General features: G+C 41.2%; 1 protein-coding gene across 1 annotated transcript in view; it reads right to left on the bottom strand.

The window, feature by feature from the left end:
* Positions 1-2,724: 2,724 nt before the first annotated feature.
* Positions 2,725-18,471, bottom strand: part of LOC116754535 (60S ribosomal protein L32-like) — a 69,099-nt gene continuing 53,352 nt past the window's right edge. The window contains exon 3 of the mRNA XM_032633248.1: positions 2,725-3,116. Within this exon, the coding sequence (XP_032489139.1) occupies positions 2,725-3,116 (392 nt within the window). The remainder of the gene's footprint in view (positions 3,117-18,471) is intronic.

Here is an 18,471-nt window from a genome sequence, read left to right as displayed (position 1 = left end):
TAGCAGTGAGCCTGATGAAAATGATTGCATTCAACCCTCAAACAATTCTGAGAGATATTATGGCCCTACTCTTACAAATTAGACAACTGAGACTCAGCTGAAATGAGTTGAGTCCAAGGAATTAAAGCATGCATCAAGGTCTTCTGACCCCCAAGCCAATGCTCCGTTTACAATGGAAACCTACGAGCAAACCAAGTAAGTGTTAAGCAGACGGATACAAAGCTGGACAAAACATGACAAAAACTCAACCACAACTTAACTTTTCACTCTACTCATCTCCACCAACAGATCCTGAATCCACAAAAGAGGGAGATTCGTGTCAAGACCCTAGAACACAAATCTGCAACAGACACAACCTCCACCACATACAACACGACACACAATCCTTTCCAACAGAATGCTTTTAATATAAGTGGAGGAAACAGACCGACAGCACAATGCACTATTAATAGGAGATAGAAACACAATGTGTTTTCCAGTGTGTATCTCTAAACGATGGGCAGGGTTCAGATAAATGCTCTCTAGATGGGATGGGGTGGGTCTGCAGACCTGATGGGATTGGAAGTTGGGAGGGTGGCCTGGAGGTGTGTGATTAAGAGCTCTTTGTGGTGTAACTGTCAGGGCATACTGGCTGACCTGGTCACCCGAGGGTGAGGAATCAGGCACAGCGCCTGCAGCCTGTAGGTTGGGGTGAGCAGAAAAGACCCAAGGGGTACAAGCTGAAAGTTGAACAGAGCAGATCAAAGCATGTAAGCTGGAGAAATGGATATCAATGACCCACCGATGGAGGCAAATGATCAGGGATCCGGGAAGAACGAGAACAAGGAACGACATGTGAGTTAAGAGGGAAGTCTGAACAGCTGGCAGGAAAGGACGTGTTCCGTGCACTCTTAAATATATTCCTACCGTGAACAATGAACAATAAGAAGTTTCACTGAAAGGATCAAGTTCAGAAGGGACAAGAGGACCTGAGCCCTGGAGCTCTGGAAGGCCAGACAGTGAACAAACCAACTATTTATATGGACAAATCTTCAGCTTGTGGCTATGTAAGAGTCCAGTAGCCCTGGGTAGGATGAGGTCTTCAAAAAACTATGGTAAATGGAGCTAGCAAGTAGAAAAATTATAGAAACATAGGGGACTTCCTTGGTGGTCCAGTGGCTAAGACTCCGCACTCCCAATGCAGGGGGACCGGGTTTGATCTCGGTCAGGCAACTAGATCCCACACGCCGCAACTAAAGATTCCACACGCAGCAACAAAGATCCCGCGTGCTGCAACTAAGACCCGGCACAGCTGAATAAATAAATAAATTTTTCTTTTTAATTACAGAAACATAAAGGGGAAAATCTAGGACACAGTTGAGTGGCATTCATTCACTCAGCAAACTTCACTGGTGCTCGTTACTAATATGTAGTAGTAATAGTAGAAGTATCAGTAGGAGTAACAGCTGACACTTACCACGTCTATGCCGCACATTGTTCTAGGGACTTTTAAATCGTTTAACCCTTGCGAGTATTCCTATTTTTATAGAGGAGGAAACTGAGGCACAGAGAGGTTAAATAGTTTGCCTGAAGTTATTCCGCCAGTGAGTGGCACCAGCGGGATTTAGACACAGGCTCTCTGGACCCCGAGTCCATGCTCACATTCTTAACGATGATAACAGCCTGCTAGGTACATTCTGGCTCTCTGCCAGCTTCCACGGCTGTAGTAAGACCTGCCTCCTTTTCCTAAAGGAATTTGCCATCCAGTGGAAGTTCTGGTAGAGCAGTAAATAGCGCCATGGAGGCAAAGGTCCCATGTAAAGCTTCAGTCAGTCACAATTTTCCTGGGTAGACCCAGATTTTCTCGCCCTCCTTTGGGGCCCATCCATGGAAAGCTTGCCAATCATGGGAGCTTAACCATGGCATTAATCAGAGGGATGAGAGAGAATCAAACCTCTCAAACACACAGGGAGATCAGCTCGGTGCTCTGTGACCACCTAGAGGGGTGGGATAGGGAGGGTGGGAGGAAGGGAGACGCAGGAGGGAAGAGATATGGGAACGTATGTATATGTATAACTGATTCACTTTGTTATAAGCAGGAACTAGCACACCATTGTAAAGCAATTATATTCCAATAAAGATGTAAAAAAAAAAAAAACCTCCCAAACACTCCTCTACCTCTTGAATAATAGATTTGAATTATGCACATTTGGTTTGAGCACTTAGCAGGTATCTGGAATCTATTTCCGGTTTACGTGAATCCTTCATCAAAAAAAGAGTCTAGAATATCCTATAGTTTGCCATTAAACAAATATAAGCCTCTACCAGGAAACTGTTTTACATAAGATGTTCTCTGTGAAAGTTAAATGGTCTTTAAGAAGAAACTCTCAATATCTGTCTGTACTCAAGATTATTTATGAGCACATTGTAAGTATACTGCTAAGAAAAGTGACACGTGTGTTTCCGATAACGTGCAGGAAAGTTCAAAGGCATTCAAGCTGCTTCGTTTCCAAAGCCCACTGATAGGCACTGTGGCTTCCGACTGCAGCGTTTACAGAGCCCTTGACAAAACAGCTCTTGACCCCACGTGTGTCTGGCACACTGATGCTATAAAAGATTGTTGCTGAAGGTTTTTTTTTCCGGCTGAGTTTTATGGTTTTATTAACACAAACAAAATGTGCACACGAGCTGCCTATTCATTTTCTTGCTGCGCAGCCTGGCGTTGGGACCAGTGACTCCGATGGGCTACTGGGCTGCTCTTTCCACAATGGCCCTGCAGTTCTCGGAGGAGACATTGCAAGCAATGTCAGCACAGTAAGATCTGTCGCACGTCGGCAGCACTTCAGGCTCCTTGACCTTGTGGACCAGGAACTTGCAGAAGCCGCTGGGCAGCATGTGTTTTGTTTTCTTGTTACTCCGGTAACCGATGTTGGGCATCAAGATCTGGCCCTTGAATCTCCTATGCGCCCTGCTGTCAATGGCTCTGGGTTTCCACCAGTTCTGCTTACTTTCGGCATATCGGTCTGGCTGGTGCCGGATGAACTTCTTGGTCCTTTTTTTTTTTTTTTGGATCATCTTGGGCTCCAAGAGGGGTCTGAGGGCGGCCACGATGCCGAGTAGGAGATGGCTGCCACCTCCTTAGGCAGCGCCCGAGGAAGAGCGCTGCTGAAGCTTCTCTATTCTCTTTAAATAAACTGTCGCAGTTACTTACTGCTGCATAACAAATCACCCTAAAACACAGGGGCTTAAAGCAACAAACAAAACTTACTTTTGCTCATGAATCTGCAACCCCGGCAGTGCTCAGCAGGGATGGCTGCTCTCCACCCGGCTCAGCTCCATCTGATTGGATACGCCCCTTTATCTCCAACTGATTCACTTTGTTATAAAGCAGAAACTAACACACCATTGTGAAACAATTATATTCCAATAAAGATGTTAAAAAAATAAAAATAAATTTAAAAAAAAGATACCAAGAGAGTATAAACCTCACTAATAAAGAAGTGCGTACTAAAACAAGGCACCATATTTTTACTTATAATTTAATGTGGATCTTAAGCCCAAGGCTTAGTTCTTCACTGGTACTGTGAATTTTCAAAACGATTTTCTTTCCTTTAGTCAGGGATAGGGATTGGCATATGAATAATGAGATCAGTGCTTGTATATGTACCTGGGAGAACTGTAAACTTGCACAGTTCTTCTCACAAAATAATTTGATGATATTTATTAAATGCCATAAACTCTGATCCAGTAAGATTTCTTCTGGGTTCTAGAATAAGGAAATAATCCAAATTCTGGGAAATCTGCATTACATATTAGGATATATGCATTTCCTATATACATTGGAATGTCATCTCAGCTTACCTTTTTTAAAAAAAAAAAGCTGTGATCAAATATACATGCATAAAAATTTACCATCTTAACCAATTTTAGGCGCACGGTCAGTGGCATTAAGTACGTTCGCATTGTCGAGCAACCATCACCACTATCCATCTCCAGGACTTTTTCATCATTCTCAACATAAACTCTGTACCCATTAAACAATAACTCCCCATTCCCCCCCCTCCTCAACTCCTGGTAACCACTGTTCTATTTGCTGTCTCTAAATTTGACTAATCTAGGTACTTCACATAAGTGGAACCATGTAATATTTGTCTTTCAGTGTCTGGCTTATTTTACTTAGCATAATATTTCAAGGTTCATTCATATTGTAGCATGCATCAGAATTTCATTCCGTTTTTAAGGCTGAATAACATATATATATATATATATATATATATATATATATATATATGGGATTTTGTTAAACCATTTGTTCATTATTGGGCATTTTTATTGTTTCTACCTTTTGGCTATTGTGAATAGTGCTAGTGTACAAATATCTGTTGGAGTCCCTGCTTTCAATTCTTTGGGTTATACACCTAGAAGTGAAACTGTTTCTATTTTATATCAATGAAAAATTAGAAGCAAACATCATATACAACAAATAAGGAAATTGCTAACTAAATTATGGTACATGTCCTTTATATCCTGTCTCCTCTTAAAATGAGGAACTTAGAGGCCTCACAGGCCACCTTCCCAGGCCCCTGTTCTCCACGCCTCATACTGTCTCTATCTACCACAGCATCTGTCCTGCCATGTTGATCGTTTCTCCTGCTAGAGGAAATGATCCTCTGTCAGGTTAGGGATTTTGTCTTCCATCTCTGGCCTCAATTCGTCAATAGCTGGAACATAATATGAGCATGATAAGTGTTGATTAGGTAAAAGAGAGATTAGCAGGAAATAGCAGAGTCAAAAATCACCTCATAATAAATTTGATTCAGCTGTTTGTTGACTGACTGTGAAAACTTTATCAAGGACATGAACCTAGACTCGAATTTGGGGAATACAAAGTGAAAATCTTATAAGTGATAGGAAAGTCTTTGGAGGAGTGTGACTATACCTAGTATGTCACGACACTAAAGTTGGTCCTTTATTTTAGTGTTTAATATACAGCGAGAGTGTAAGATTCTTGAAAGATCTGGAATCTTTCAGGAGGGCCAGATGAATCTTTCTTACATGGAAGCATTCACACTTACACATTACTCTTCCCCTTTTATTCCAATGAACGTGCATACAAATATACACACTTGCATTTTGAGATAATAAATATGTCCAATATTCTAAAATGCCAGTGCTAATAAAGATTTAATAGCCATAATATATCTAACCCACTCCTAAGTCTGAAGAAATAAATTGGCTTTTAGTAACAGACATCAGTAATCCCAAGTCTTATTCAATCTAGATCTTCCCTCTTTTCATTTACTACTGCATCCTCTTGAGAGTTGAGTGAGACCTTTATTCACTGTCACCTCCTCTGAGAAGTCTTCCCTGATCCACCCCATCCTGAAGCACATCCATCACTCTCTCCCTCCTTCCATTGCTTTACTTACTCTTCCTGTCCTCGACTGCCACCAGACATGCCACCTGTTTGATCTTTCCCTTGTTTCTTTTCTGTCCCTCATTTAAGAAGGTACATTCCTTGAAGGTAAAAGCTTTTATCCACCCAGCACCTAAGCAACACCTAGAAAATAACAGCAATTCAATAAAAGTTTGTGAAACACATAAAGAAACACTTAATTAAAACGTCAGGACCTATAGAAGAGATCATAGGCAAAACATTCTCTGACATAAATAGCTGATTCACTTTGCTGTACAGTAGAAACTAACACAGTATTGGAAAGCAACTATACGCCAATAAAAATTTAAACAACAGAAATGAGCTATCAAGCCATGAAAAGACATGGAGGAACCTTAAATGCATATTACTAAGGGAAATAAGTCAATCTGAAAAGACTCCATACTGCATGATTCCATCTGTATGACATCTGAAAAAGGCAAAACTGTGGAGACAGTGAAAGAATCAGTGATTGTCAGGGATGGAGGAGGGGTAGGACAGGTTAAATAGACAGAGCACAGAGGATTTTAGGGCAGTGAAACTCCTCTGCGTTATACTCTAATGGTGGAAACATGTCATTATACATTTGTCCAAACCCATAGAATGTACAACACTAAGAGCTGATTCACTTTGTTATAAAGCAGAAACTAACACTCCATTGTAAAGCAATTATACTCCAATAAAGATGCTAAAAAAAGAAGATTGAACCATAATGTGAACTATGGACTTTGGGTGATTATGATGAGTCAATGTAGGTTCATCAATTGTCACAAATGTACAACTCTGGTGGGGGATGATGGGAGAGGCTAAGCATGTGTGCGGGCAGGAGAATATGGGAACTCTCTGTACCTTCCTCTTAAACTTGTTGTGAAACTAAAACTGCTCTCAAAACTAGTGTCTTTAAAAAAACAAAACAAAACTCTACAAATAACAAATGCTGGAGAGGGTGTGGAGAAAAGGGAACCCTTCTACACTGTTGGTGAGAATGTAAACTGGTACAGCCACTATAGAGAACAGTATGAAGGTTCCTCAGAAAACTAAAAAGAGAATTACCATATTATCCAGCAATCCCACTCCTGGGCATGTATCCAGACAAAAATTAATCCAAAAAGATACATGCACCCCTAGGTTCATAGCAGCACTATTCACAATAGCCAAGACATGGAAACAACCTAAATGTCCATAGACAGATGAATGGATAAAGAAGATGTAGTACATATATACAATGGAATACTACTCAGCCATTAAAAAGAATGAAATAATGCCATTTGCAGCAACATGCAACATGCAGAGATTATCATACTAAGTGATGTAAGTCAGAAAGAGAAAGACAAATACCATATGATATCACTTATATGTGGAATCTAAACTATGACACAAATGAACCTGCCTATGAAACAGAAATAGACTCATGGGCATATGGAACAAACTTGCAGTTGCCAAGGGGGAGTAGGTTGGGGGAGAGACAGAGTGGTAGGTTGGGGTCAGCAGATGTAAGCTATTATATAGAGGATGGATAATAAACAAGGTCTTACTGTATAGCACAGAGAAATGTATTCAGTGTCCTGTGATAAGCCATAATGCAAAAGAATATTTTAAAAAAAGAATGTATATATATATGTATAACTGAATCACTTTGCTGTACAGCAGAATTTAGCACAATATTGTAAATCAACTATACTATAATAAAAAAAACCAAAATAAAATGAAATTTACCATTTTTTAGAATATTACTCAGCCATAAAAAGGAATGAAATTGGGTCATTTGTAGAGACATGGATGAATCCAGAGACTGTCATACAGAGTGAAGTAAGTCAGAAAGAGAAAAACAAATATCGTACATTAACACATATATGTGGAACCTAGAAAAATGGTACAGATGAACCGGTTTGCAGGGCAGAAATAGAGACACAGATGTAGAGAACAAACGTATGGACACCAAGGAGGGAAAGTGGCGGGGGGCGGTGCTGGTGGTGGTGTGATGAATTGGGAGATTGGGATTGACATGTATACACTAATATGTATAAAATAGATAACTAATAAGAACCTGCTGTATAAAAAATAAATACAATAAAGTTCCAAAAAATAACTTAAAAAAAGAATTAAAAATATAAAATTTACCACTTTAATAAAAAAAAAAAAAGCCAGGACCTAAATTATATATACAACACACACTTACGCATACACACACACACACACACACATGCACACAATGATTACATGTAAATACACTCAAAATTAACAGCAACATCAAAACTGTAATATCGGTGAAATGGTGACTGATTCTTTTCTGTATTCTAAATATTCTAATGTAATTGCATTACTTTTGTTGCGGGCTAGCTGCCACGGTAGGGTGCTACCAAGGTGGGAGTTTACTACCAAGAATCCTCATGTCGGCACTTCAGTGAATTCTTAGTTCTCCAGAATCTTTTTCTCAACTTTGCAAGCTCAACTAGTTGATTTTTTTCACAATCTGAAAGTAAGTAGATCGTTCTTCAATGGATGTACTCAAATTAACCTTGACTGCAAAAGACTAGTATGTACATCTAAATGCAAATTATGTCTTTAAAACAAGAAATTTAACTGCCAAAGGGACCTTGAGTTGTACCCTCTTAACTTAGTGACCATGGAATCAGATAAGCAGTACTTGGATTTAAGTTCTGACGTTTAATGGGATTGATTGCTCTATGTGGGGACTTGTCAGCTGTATCACTTCAAAAAAGCTGTCCCTGTCCCCAGACAGATGAAGTCCACTGGCCAGGAGAACTTCTCTTGGGCGGAGCTGGGATATAATGGCAAATCTCCATCCGTGACTTTGCGGACTTCCATCACTGATCATCTACCTCCTTTTCTGATTGACATGTTTTTTTCTTATAACATATTAAATAATTTAACTCATAATAGCTTCTGGACATGCTAATAGAGCCAGTTTTGTATTGTACTTCCTGCTTCTGGACCTAAGCAATATTTATATCTGCGTCCTGTTTTGCGTATATTCTAAAGTCATTATTATGCTTTGATTTTACAGATGACTCTCAGAGACCCAGGATATTTTTTTTTGCTGCTGCCTGCATTAGAATAATAAAAATAATTTCTAAAGTCAGGATGGTAAATATTCCATATTAGGTAAGGTTCCTTTTTAACCACGTTTTAAAAAATATACACGCTTTAGAACCTGTAACAGAGTCCCAGTTTGAGTCTAAGGTGTGTTCACCTCGAAAGTATTCTACTATCCTGACATTCCACAGGGACTAGTGAGACAGGCTCACCAGGAGTCTATTTAAATGATGATCAAGGTTCTTCCCAGGAAAAAACTCATTCTAATAAGAGAGTCAATGGCCCGAGCTTGGAAGAGAGAAGTGAATGAGAGCATAGCAGGTGACTGTCGCTCAGACTGTCCTCCAGCCCACACCCACTGCAGGTTGCACCAAGAAGAGCCAAAATAATTCCTTCTCTGAAGCCTCCATGGGATCTTCAGACTGTGAAACATCAGCCACACTAGAGCCGGTGATGGCGAGGTATTGGTAGCAGGAGCTCTGTACACCTTGTCGCCAGGGGTCGTGATCAATTCAATGACCTAGATTTCAAGGGCGCAGAGGTCAGTGCCCTCATTGCCAGAATCACCAAGCAACTAGAACACTGGCAGCTCTGGTGCCTTGGGCGGACACTGGTGACACAGCTGAGTAAGACATCTGCCATACCTGGAGTCATTATTGTAGCTAGCCAGGACAGGAGATGGCTTTGAAGTTTTTATGACACAGACATTTCCTAGAGATCTCTAGACCATTTTACCAAATTTGAGAGCGCTGAAATTTCTGCAGACCAAGTGAGAACAGATACATAGAAGTACTGCTTTGTAATTATCGTTTCTACCGTCCCAAGGTTTACCAAGGTAGGTGCAGCCTAGGAAATAACATTTACACCTAAAAGTTAAGTTTCAATTGGATACAATCCTTTCACTTATGGAAGATGATCCATTCTCAGATGACAGAAGGCCAGGTAGTCACTGTGATTCCCAGTAAAATCAAGCTACATCCAGCTTTAAAAAAAGTGGTTATAGGGCTTCCCTGGTGGCGCAGTGGTTGAGAGTCCGCCTGCCGATGCAGGGGACACGGGTTCGTGCCCCGGTTCGGGAGGATCCCACATGCCGCGGAGCGGTTGGTCCCGTGAGCCATGGCCGCTGAGACTGCGCGTCCAGAGCCTGTGCTCCTCAACGGGAGAGGCCACACAGTGAGAGGCCCCCGTACAGCAAAAAAAAAAAAAAAAAAAAGTGGTTATAAATTTGAAAAAATTATTTTTAAAATGCCAAAGAGTAACAATGATGTCATAAACACCCATTGCCACCCCTCAAAATTAACATTAATATTTTGTCATATGTGCTCCAGATCTTAATCTTTTAAGAACTAAAGCATCACAGTCAAGGAAACTGTCCCCTACATTCCCTTCTCCACCCCCATTCTCATCCCTCACCTTCCGCCCTATGAGAAAGTCATGGATGCAACTTTTAAATATACAACAAATAATATAGCACATTATTTATGAATATAAAAATACATGCACCCCAATGTTCATAGCAGCATTATTTACAATAGCCAAGATATGGAAGCACTCTAAGTGTCCATCAACAGACAAATGGATAAAGAAGATGTAGTATATATACACAATGGAATACTACTCAGCCATAAAAAAGACTGAAATTTTGCCATTTGCAACAACACGGATGAACTTGGAGGGTATTATGCCTGGTGAAGTAAGTCAGACAAAGACAGACAAATACTGTATGATACCACTTACATGTGGAATCTAAAAGTACAACGAACTAGTGAATATAACAAAAAAGAAGCAAACTCACAGATATAGAGAACAAACTAGTACCAGTGGGGAGAGGGAAGAAGAGGAGAGGGTCAAGGTAAGTGTATGGGATTAAGAGGTACAAACCACTATGTATAAAATTAATAAGCTGCAAGGACATATTGTACAGCCCAGGGAGAGCCAATGTTTTATAATAATTATAAATGGCATATAATCTTTAAAAATTGTGAATCACTATGTTGTACACCTGAAACTTATATAATGTTGTAAATAAACTATACCTCAATAATAAATAAATAAGCAAATAGTAAATTAAAATAAAAGGCAAAAGTATAAAGACAAGGAATAGCTGTATCAAGGCAAATTTTTAATATAATAGATAGGAAGAGAATGTTTTACTCTTCTTATAAATACTGTAAACATAGAGAACCTGATTACTTTTAAGGAAAAGTAATTAAGGACAGCCAAATATTTTATTGAAAAGTATAACATAGCCATAATCTCACTCTTCCTTTTCAGTTGAGTGTGAGAAAATGATAGGAAAAAGTTGGGAACTGGGAACCAGAGATAAGATAGTGTTTGTTCCTTCCAGCAATTCTTCCTTTTTAGAAACTGAAGGAAGAGGTGACTAGGAGAGACCTACAGTTGATCTCTGAGCAGTGAGTAGCTGCAGGCACCATGATGCCAGTCAAGCCTAAAGGATAAGACCCATCCCTGGGCATGGGTCTTTTGATTCCAAGCTAAGAAATTCAAGGTAAGCTACAAAAAGCATTCTAATCGGGGCCTACATGTGTTTGATTACAAACAATAGGTATACATAAAATTAGTTTTAAAGTTACCCAATTTTCCCCTAATCTTGCCATGGTTTTGCTTTAAAAGTGACTATAGGGCTTCATTTAAGTACAAGAGCCATTAAAAGTATTTAAATGAGGTTTTCCATTGAAAAGCAAAAATAATGTACAAATTGGGGATTATATATCAAGGGTCAGATTCTAATTAAACAAGTAGATTAAAACTATTATTTATCGCTGCTTCTTTCTAAAACCCAACCAATAATAACAATATTAAAGGAATAAGAATTTATTAACTCCCAAGTTCTCAGAGCACAGGTGGGGCTTGGCAACTGACCTTAGACTGAGGGCAAGAGTGTAAGTCACCGAAAAAGCAAACCACAGGAAATACAAGGGCAGACAAGAGCAGAAGAGAGTTAGCAACAAAGTTCTGGAAGCTGGAAAAGATGTGGACTTGAGGCAACTGAGTGAGTCAAAGGGAGAAGGTAGGAAGTACCACAGTGGAAAACATGGGGAAGAAGACAAGAACTCATCTCTTCACACCATAGAATTCTAGAAAGCTTCAACATTGAGAGGTGCTGGGAGACAAGGCTGACTGATAAATAACTCCCGTCCCCCAGCTTTTTCTCAGTTGAATATACAACCGGTTAAGACACAGATGCAGGAACCGGGCAGCAGGAGATCAAAATGTCACTTTTAATGTGAAATCCTGGATTGGATCCTGGACCAGAAAAAGACTGGTGGGAAAACTGATGAAATTCAAAAAAGGTCTGTGGGTTAGTTTATTGTAATGTACTGTGATCTCCTGCTTTCTATCTCTGTCCTGTGGTTACATAAAACATTAACATTAGGGGAAGCTGGACAAAGGGTATCTAGGAACTCTCTGTACTATTTTTTGCAACTTGCCTGTAAGTCTAAAATCTCTCAAAATTCAAAACTTCTTTAAAAGTTAAATGTCTCCTTTATCACAAATAAAGCTCTTCTGAGAAAGCATAGCTTATTCTGCCTGAACTAGATAGATTTGCCAACTCCACCCCTGAATTAGACAGGTCTACCTAATAAGAATCACAAGCCATGATGGGACAACTCATGTCTCATCACAGGACAGTGCCACGGGCCCTAAGCTGACCCCCGGCCAAAAACTGTTAAGAACACATGCTCTGTTACAGACAGGCAAATCTTAAGTGTAAGAAGTTAGGATCACGTAAAAGAAAAGTGAGAGGAAAGGGCTGAGCCGTGCCTGCCCAGTTCTTCTCCCAAACTCTCCGATTAAGTCACTCTTGTCACCTGGGGAGGAGTGAAGGCATGAGAAGAAAGAATCCAAGAGTATTATTCTAATACAGTGACCTCAGATGTTTTGGTCTCAAGACCCTTTCATACTATTAAAACATATTGAAGGGCTTCCCTGGTGGTGCAGTGGTTGAGAGTCCGCCTGCTGATGCAGGGGACACGGGTTCGTGCCCCAGTCTGGGAAGATCCCACATGCCGCAGAGCGGCTGGGCCCGTGAGCCATGGCCGCTGAGCCTGCGCGTCCGGAGCCTGTGCTCCGCAACGGGAGAGGCCACAACAGTGAGAGGCCCACGTACCGCAAAAAAAAAAAAAAAAAAAAGTATTGAAGACCTCAAAGAGCTTTTGTTCATGTTGGTTATATACTAAAAGTATCAGCTTTGGGGAAATATATACATATATATTTTATATATAAAGGTATATATATACATTAAAAAATATATATATTTCCCCAAAGCTGAAACTTTTAGTATTTCTTTATTAATCCACTTAACAATATTAATAAATCCAGTACATGTTAATGTGAATAACATATTTTATGAAAGATAAGTTTATATTTCAAACCAAGAAAACATAGCGAGAAGAGTGGTTTTGTTGCACATTTTTATAAATCTCAGTAATGTTTGGCTTAGCAGAAGACGGCCAGATTCTCATATCTGCTTCTGCATTTAATCTGTTGCATTATCACACATCATGTTGCCTCTAGAAAATTCCCCTGTATACTCACGGGAATACGTGAGTGAAAAGGGAAAATCTCATCTTAGTATTATTATAAAAATTCTTTTGACTTTTCAGACCCCCCAGACCACACTCTGAGAACCGATGCTCTAATAAATTCCCCTCTACGTGCAGTAACAGCAAAGTGCATGTTCCCCAGACAGGAGACCGGAAGTGCTTGTGAAAGCTGGGGGGAGGCTGAGTCTGAACCAGAGCTGCACTGGTTGAAAGTCTGTCTATGAAGCAGCTAAACCCCTTGCCCTGAGTCCCCTCCCTTAGCTGCTACAATGAGGTAACTGCCTGTCTCCCTCCATGTTGCCAATTTACTGAAAGCCTAAACGCAGACAAGCTCCAGACTCAGGGATGCCAGCCAGAGCTGAGGAAAACAGGGTGAAATCATGCATAAGGTGTGATGAGATCTCCCATCCTCCTTACTCTGCTCTGCTCTTAGAATCCTGCAGCCTAGTTTGTTATCCATCCCCCAACAAACACACCGTAAGCAAGAGACTGGGTAATTTTTCTCTGAGGAAACTAAACAATACAAGAGAAAAAAAAAGACCTATAAATACTGAGAGCTGAGATATCCATCAAGGAAAGAACACCAACAAATTACCCTAAATTAAAGCCCACATCTTGACAAGCCCTGCCTCTGAACATACTCTTCCAATCAACTTTCATGCATCACTCTTTGGCACTAGTAGACAGTCCAGGATTATTGAGTCATACATTCTCAGAAAGCATCCAATGGGGGAAAAATTAGACAAGATGATAAAAGTAGAGTGGAAGGACAAAGTGTTAAAAAAAAAAAAAAAAGGAAAGAAACATTCATCAAACAACAAAGGACTTCTTGGAAGTTAAAAATATAAAAGCAGAAATTTAAAAATTAATAAAAGTTTTGGAACATAAAGTTGAGAAAATCTTTCAGAAAGTAGATCAAAGAAAAATTGGTAGAAAATAGAAAAAATAATACTAAGAAAAGCAGAGAATCAATACAGGTTAAACATGCAACAAATACGACCCCAGAAAGAGATAACTGAGAAAATTACCAAATAAATAAAAACAAAAACTTCACAGAATTGAAGAGCTTGAGTTTCCAAATTGAAAGAGCCCATCACATACCCAGGATAATACACAAATGTAGGAAGAAGAAAAAAACCCGTACACAATATGAAACTCCAGAATAAAGGGGATAAAGAGAAAAGCCTAAAAGTTTCAAAAACACAAAGACGGGAAGCATGTGAAAATGAAGATTCACAACGGCATCAGACTTGACAATTAGAAGTCTGGAGGGCTTCCCTGGTGGCGCAGTGGTTGGGAGTCCGCCTGCCGATGCAGGGGACACGGGTTCGTGCCCCGGTCCGGGAAGATCCCACGTGCTGCGGAGCGGCTGGTCCCGTGTGCCATGGCCGCTGAGCCTGAGCGTCCGGAGCCTGTGCTCCGCAACGGGAGAGGCCACAACAGTGAGAGGCCCGTGTACCGCAAAAAAAAAAAAAGAAGATGGTAGAAGTAACAATCGGTCACTTCTGAGATTAGGTTATAAGAGACCCTGAGCCTTCCAAAATATCTAACGATCCGAAGGCCTGTTCTGCCAGTTTATCCCAGAGCACAGGCTGCCTCATTTCCGATGTCCACCCTGAATTCCTTTCAGGATGTGTTGGAGGTCAGCGACTGCAGTGGCTAATGGCTAATCCATGTAGAGCCGGGTGACAAACGACATTCTTTAGTTGGCACTTGGTAGGAAAGATTTGTCTCTGCTCCATGCAAAGGCAGCTGGGGTAGCTCAACTGGGGCATAAACAATACGCATCGCAAATCTTGTGCCATAGCTACACAGTCTCTGAATGCCTGGTCTTAAATCCCGACGCCTTGTGCCCTGCCTTAACCCACACTAAATTTCTAACGTGACTTTCCTCGTTCGCGCTGTTTTGCAAACTTGCTGTCAGCCCCCAGGAATACGAGAGAAAATCACCGAGATTATAGAGAGATGAAGGGCCACGGGACACATGAGGATCTCTGCCTGAAGGGCTCTGCTCTCCCCAGAGGTGAGGTCTAGAAAGTGGTGGGAGAGTTGAAAGCATTAGTTATGAGGCGGTTCCCCTACCCTGAGGTACCCTTCATTGTTCAGGTTTCCTCTCTGAGCCACAGAGATGGGCGATGTACACATAACGGGATGATACTGCAAATGAGGCGGCCCCTTTCCTACGCTGCTCCTGCGTGTTTTCGGAGAAAAAAACCCACAGCCAACCCTGGCCTCCTACCTCACATCTCTGCAAGACCCCCGTTTCATGCTTCAACAGCCAGATGGGCGATGGAAAAGCTGTGGGTCGTGATGCAAAGGCCTACCAAGAGCGAGTGTCAGTCAAAGAATGAAGAAAGAAATGGCGTTCCGGGACCTCTTTGAAATGCCCCAAGATAGAAGCTTGACTCCTTCGTATCGAAAGTGACTGAATCTAGCTGGGCGACTTTTACGCTTGAGCACAGGTGACATTTTTAAGGGTTGAGTCTGAGAACACCCCATTGCTTTGACACTGGGTAGTGAACAGGAAAACAATACAGCTCAGGTGTAATAGGTCTTTCTTAGTAAGAAAAGAGCCCATTTTAAAACAATTTTACTCCATGTGAGTTATGGTGACTTTGAAAATGGTTTCTTTTTTTTTTTTTTTTTGGCTTAGCTTTGCTTTCTTGCTTTTTTTTTTGTGTGTGTGTGGTACGCGGGCCTCTCACTGTTGTGGCCTCTCCCGTTGCGGAGCACAGGCTCCGGACGCGCAGGCTCAGCAGCCATGGCCCACGGGTGCAGCCGCTCCGTGACATGTGGCATCTTCCCGGACCGGGGCACGAACCCGTGTCCCCTGCATCGGCAGGCGGACTCTCAACCACTGAGCCACCAGGGAAGCCCTGCTTTCTTGCTCTTGTCTGAAATTCTACTATAGTAATAGTATAAAATGTAAACTGGGCTAAAGCTTTTCTATTCCCTATGTGAGTATTTACAACTGGGAAGAAGTACAGGTTCCCCCTGCTATCTGAAAGTAAAGCTGTTCCTACAAAACCTTTCTTGTAAGCCAAAAAGGCGTAAGGCAAAGAAGCAAGTACCTTAGGACACATCTTGCTAACGATGCACAAAATAAATTGAGATTCCCGGGGAAAGGGCTTGGTGGCGCCACTCTTGCCACTCAGGGTTTCCACTGCTTCTACAACAGCCCCTGAGAAACAAACACTGAACGCTATCTTTGCTTCTTACTTCTTTTCAGAAACATGAAAATCCTTTTCAGATTTATCTAGGTTAGTGAAAATAGGTATCAATGTAAGTCTTTCATAAAAGCAAAGTGGTGTACAGTGAACTTTCAAAAAGTGGGGAATACCTGTACAGCAAAGATAAAGGCAATCAACAGATAATACCAAGACCTTAGCCTCTTCCTCATGAATGCCTTTTTCTAGACTTACTAACATTCTCTCTGTCGAAGATAGGTACATGTAACTAAATACTCAAAAAAAGAAAACGCTAAAAAAAAAAAAAAAGACCATATGTTTAAGCCTCTTAAGCTTAACCTTCCTTTATTCAGATCTTGTGAGCTATCTATTCTCAAAAATTCAAACAGAATTGCTAGCTTGAAATGTCTAAATATACAAGGGGATGCACAACATGTAAATTAACTAATCAGAAGTTGCCATTAGAATAGAGAAGGCTAAAGGAAGATTCTAACCAGAAACCAGGATACTTTTCACCTCTAGAGTTCTTCCCCATTTGTCTAATCAGAAAATATTGAGGAAGTATGTTTCAGGCACTGTTTCAGGCTCTGGGGGACACAGTGTTCTGGTTGTCTATTGCTGCTAACTGAGAGATCCCAACATCTAAATAAATGACAATCATTTTATTATTATGCCACATTCTTCTGGAGGTTGATAAGTCAGTTGTCTCTTGGGGTCACTGATATAGCTGCAGTCAGGTGGTGACTGCGGCCTGGAGTCATCACAAAAGCTTCCTTAGTCACATGTCTGGTAGTCGATCCCGGACCTCATCGATTAATGTCACTGCATCAATAAAACACAGCCTATTCTTGGAGCCAGGGTTTCCCCACAGCATGGTGGTTGTGTTCCAAGACTGAGAATCCCTAGGGGACCAGGAGGAAGCTGCATCACTTTTATGAGTTAGCCTTGGAAATCACATAGCATCGCTTCTGCCAGTAGCCACAGGCCTGCCAAGATTCAAGTGGAAGAGCATCGCCCATCCTCCCCTGCCCCCCGACATCTCTTGCTGGAGGAGTGTCCATATCACATTCTAAGAAGACAGGAGATCTTGTGGCCGTCTTGGAAAATTCAATCTGCCATGCAAAGTAAACAAAAATATAAAGTCTCTGCCCTCGTACATACGCTTAGGGATGGGAGGAGCCTGGCAATAAACAAATCCAGAGATAAATCCAGGAAATATCAGATGATGATAATTCTATGAAGAAGAATAAGGGAAAGAAAGGGGTATTGAGAGTAGCATCTCCTTTATGGAGAGGGGTCACAAAAGGCTTCTCTGATAAGGGGCCATTTAAGCAGAGATCCTGGAGAAACTGAACGATTGAGCCATGCATTCCAGGTGGAAGAAATGGCAAGTGCAAAGATCACAAGGGCAGACAGTTCTTCCAGTAGTCAGAGAATGACCGGGAAGACAGTGTGGTTGGAACAGTGGCAAGGACTCAAGAAGTGGGCAGAGAGGTGGCTGGGGACCAATCTTGCAGAGCCTTTGGCCATGGTGAGGACCATGGCCTTTGCTCTGAGTGAAAATGAGAAGCCATGGAGAGCTTCTAGTGGGGAAATGGCAAAGATTGACTTGCATCTTGTAGGAAAACTCTGGCTGCTGTGTGACAAGTGGAGCACGGCATTAGGACGGAAGCGAGCGACCAGTTTTGAGACTTTTACAACCATCCAGGTGTGACGTGATGGTACCTCAGACAAGGTGTCGGCAGAGGAGGTGGTGAGAAGTGGCCAGGTTGTGATGCTAAAAACATCAAACTCCATTTTTTTAGCCTTTGGATAATAAGCCATGTTTACTGATCTAAATATTAAAACCTTGGCTTAAACAGTAAATATTAAAAGATAAAAATGCATCCATCATCATTGGGCTGCGTATCACAAGCAAATTTTCTTTTAACATAGCATTATGGGTTATCTCAAACACTCTGGAAAACTTTTACTAGTTTTCCCTCCTATGACACAGTCTAGTCTCCGCATCCAAAGCGAAACGCAAAATTAAGGCAATCAGCACTGAGGCCAAAAAACATTTGACTGAAATATCAAGGCAACTGAAGAAAAAGCATTTTACTGGTCCATAGGATTTAGGTAGTTGCCTCAAATGTTCATTTCCCTTTACATAAGCAGTTGCGTTGAAACTCACGGGTAAGAAAAATGTCACCCCTGTGAGGCAAATGGCTTTTTGTAGGACAAGAGAGTAAATCACTCTTCAGGG

This window comes from Phocoena sinus, chromosome 5 (assembly GCF_008692025.1).
Source record: "Phocoena sinus isolate mPhoSin1 chromosome 5, mPhoSin1.pri, whole genome shotgun sequence".
Taxonomy (NCBI): Eukaryota; Metazoa; Chordata; class Mammalia; order Artiodactyla; family Phocoenidae; genus Phocoena; species Phocoena sinus.
Note: the sequence above shows the minus strand (reverse complement) of the source record. Positions and strands in the feature narration are given on the sequence as shown.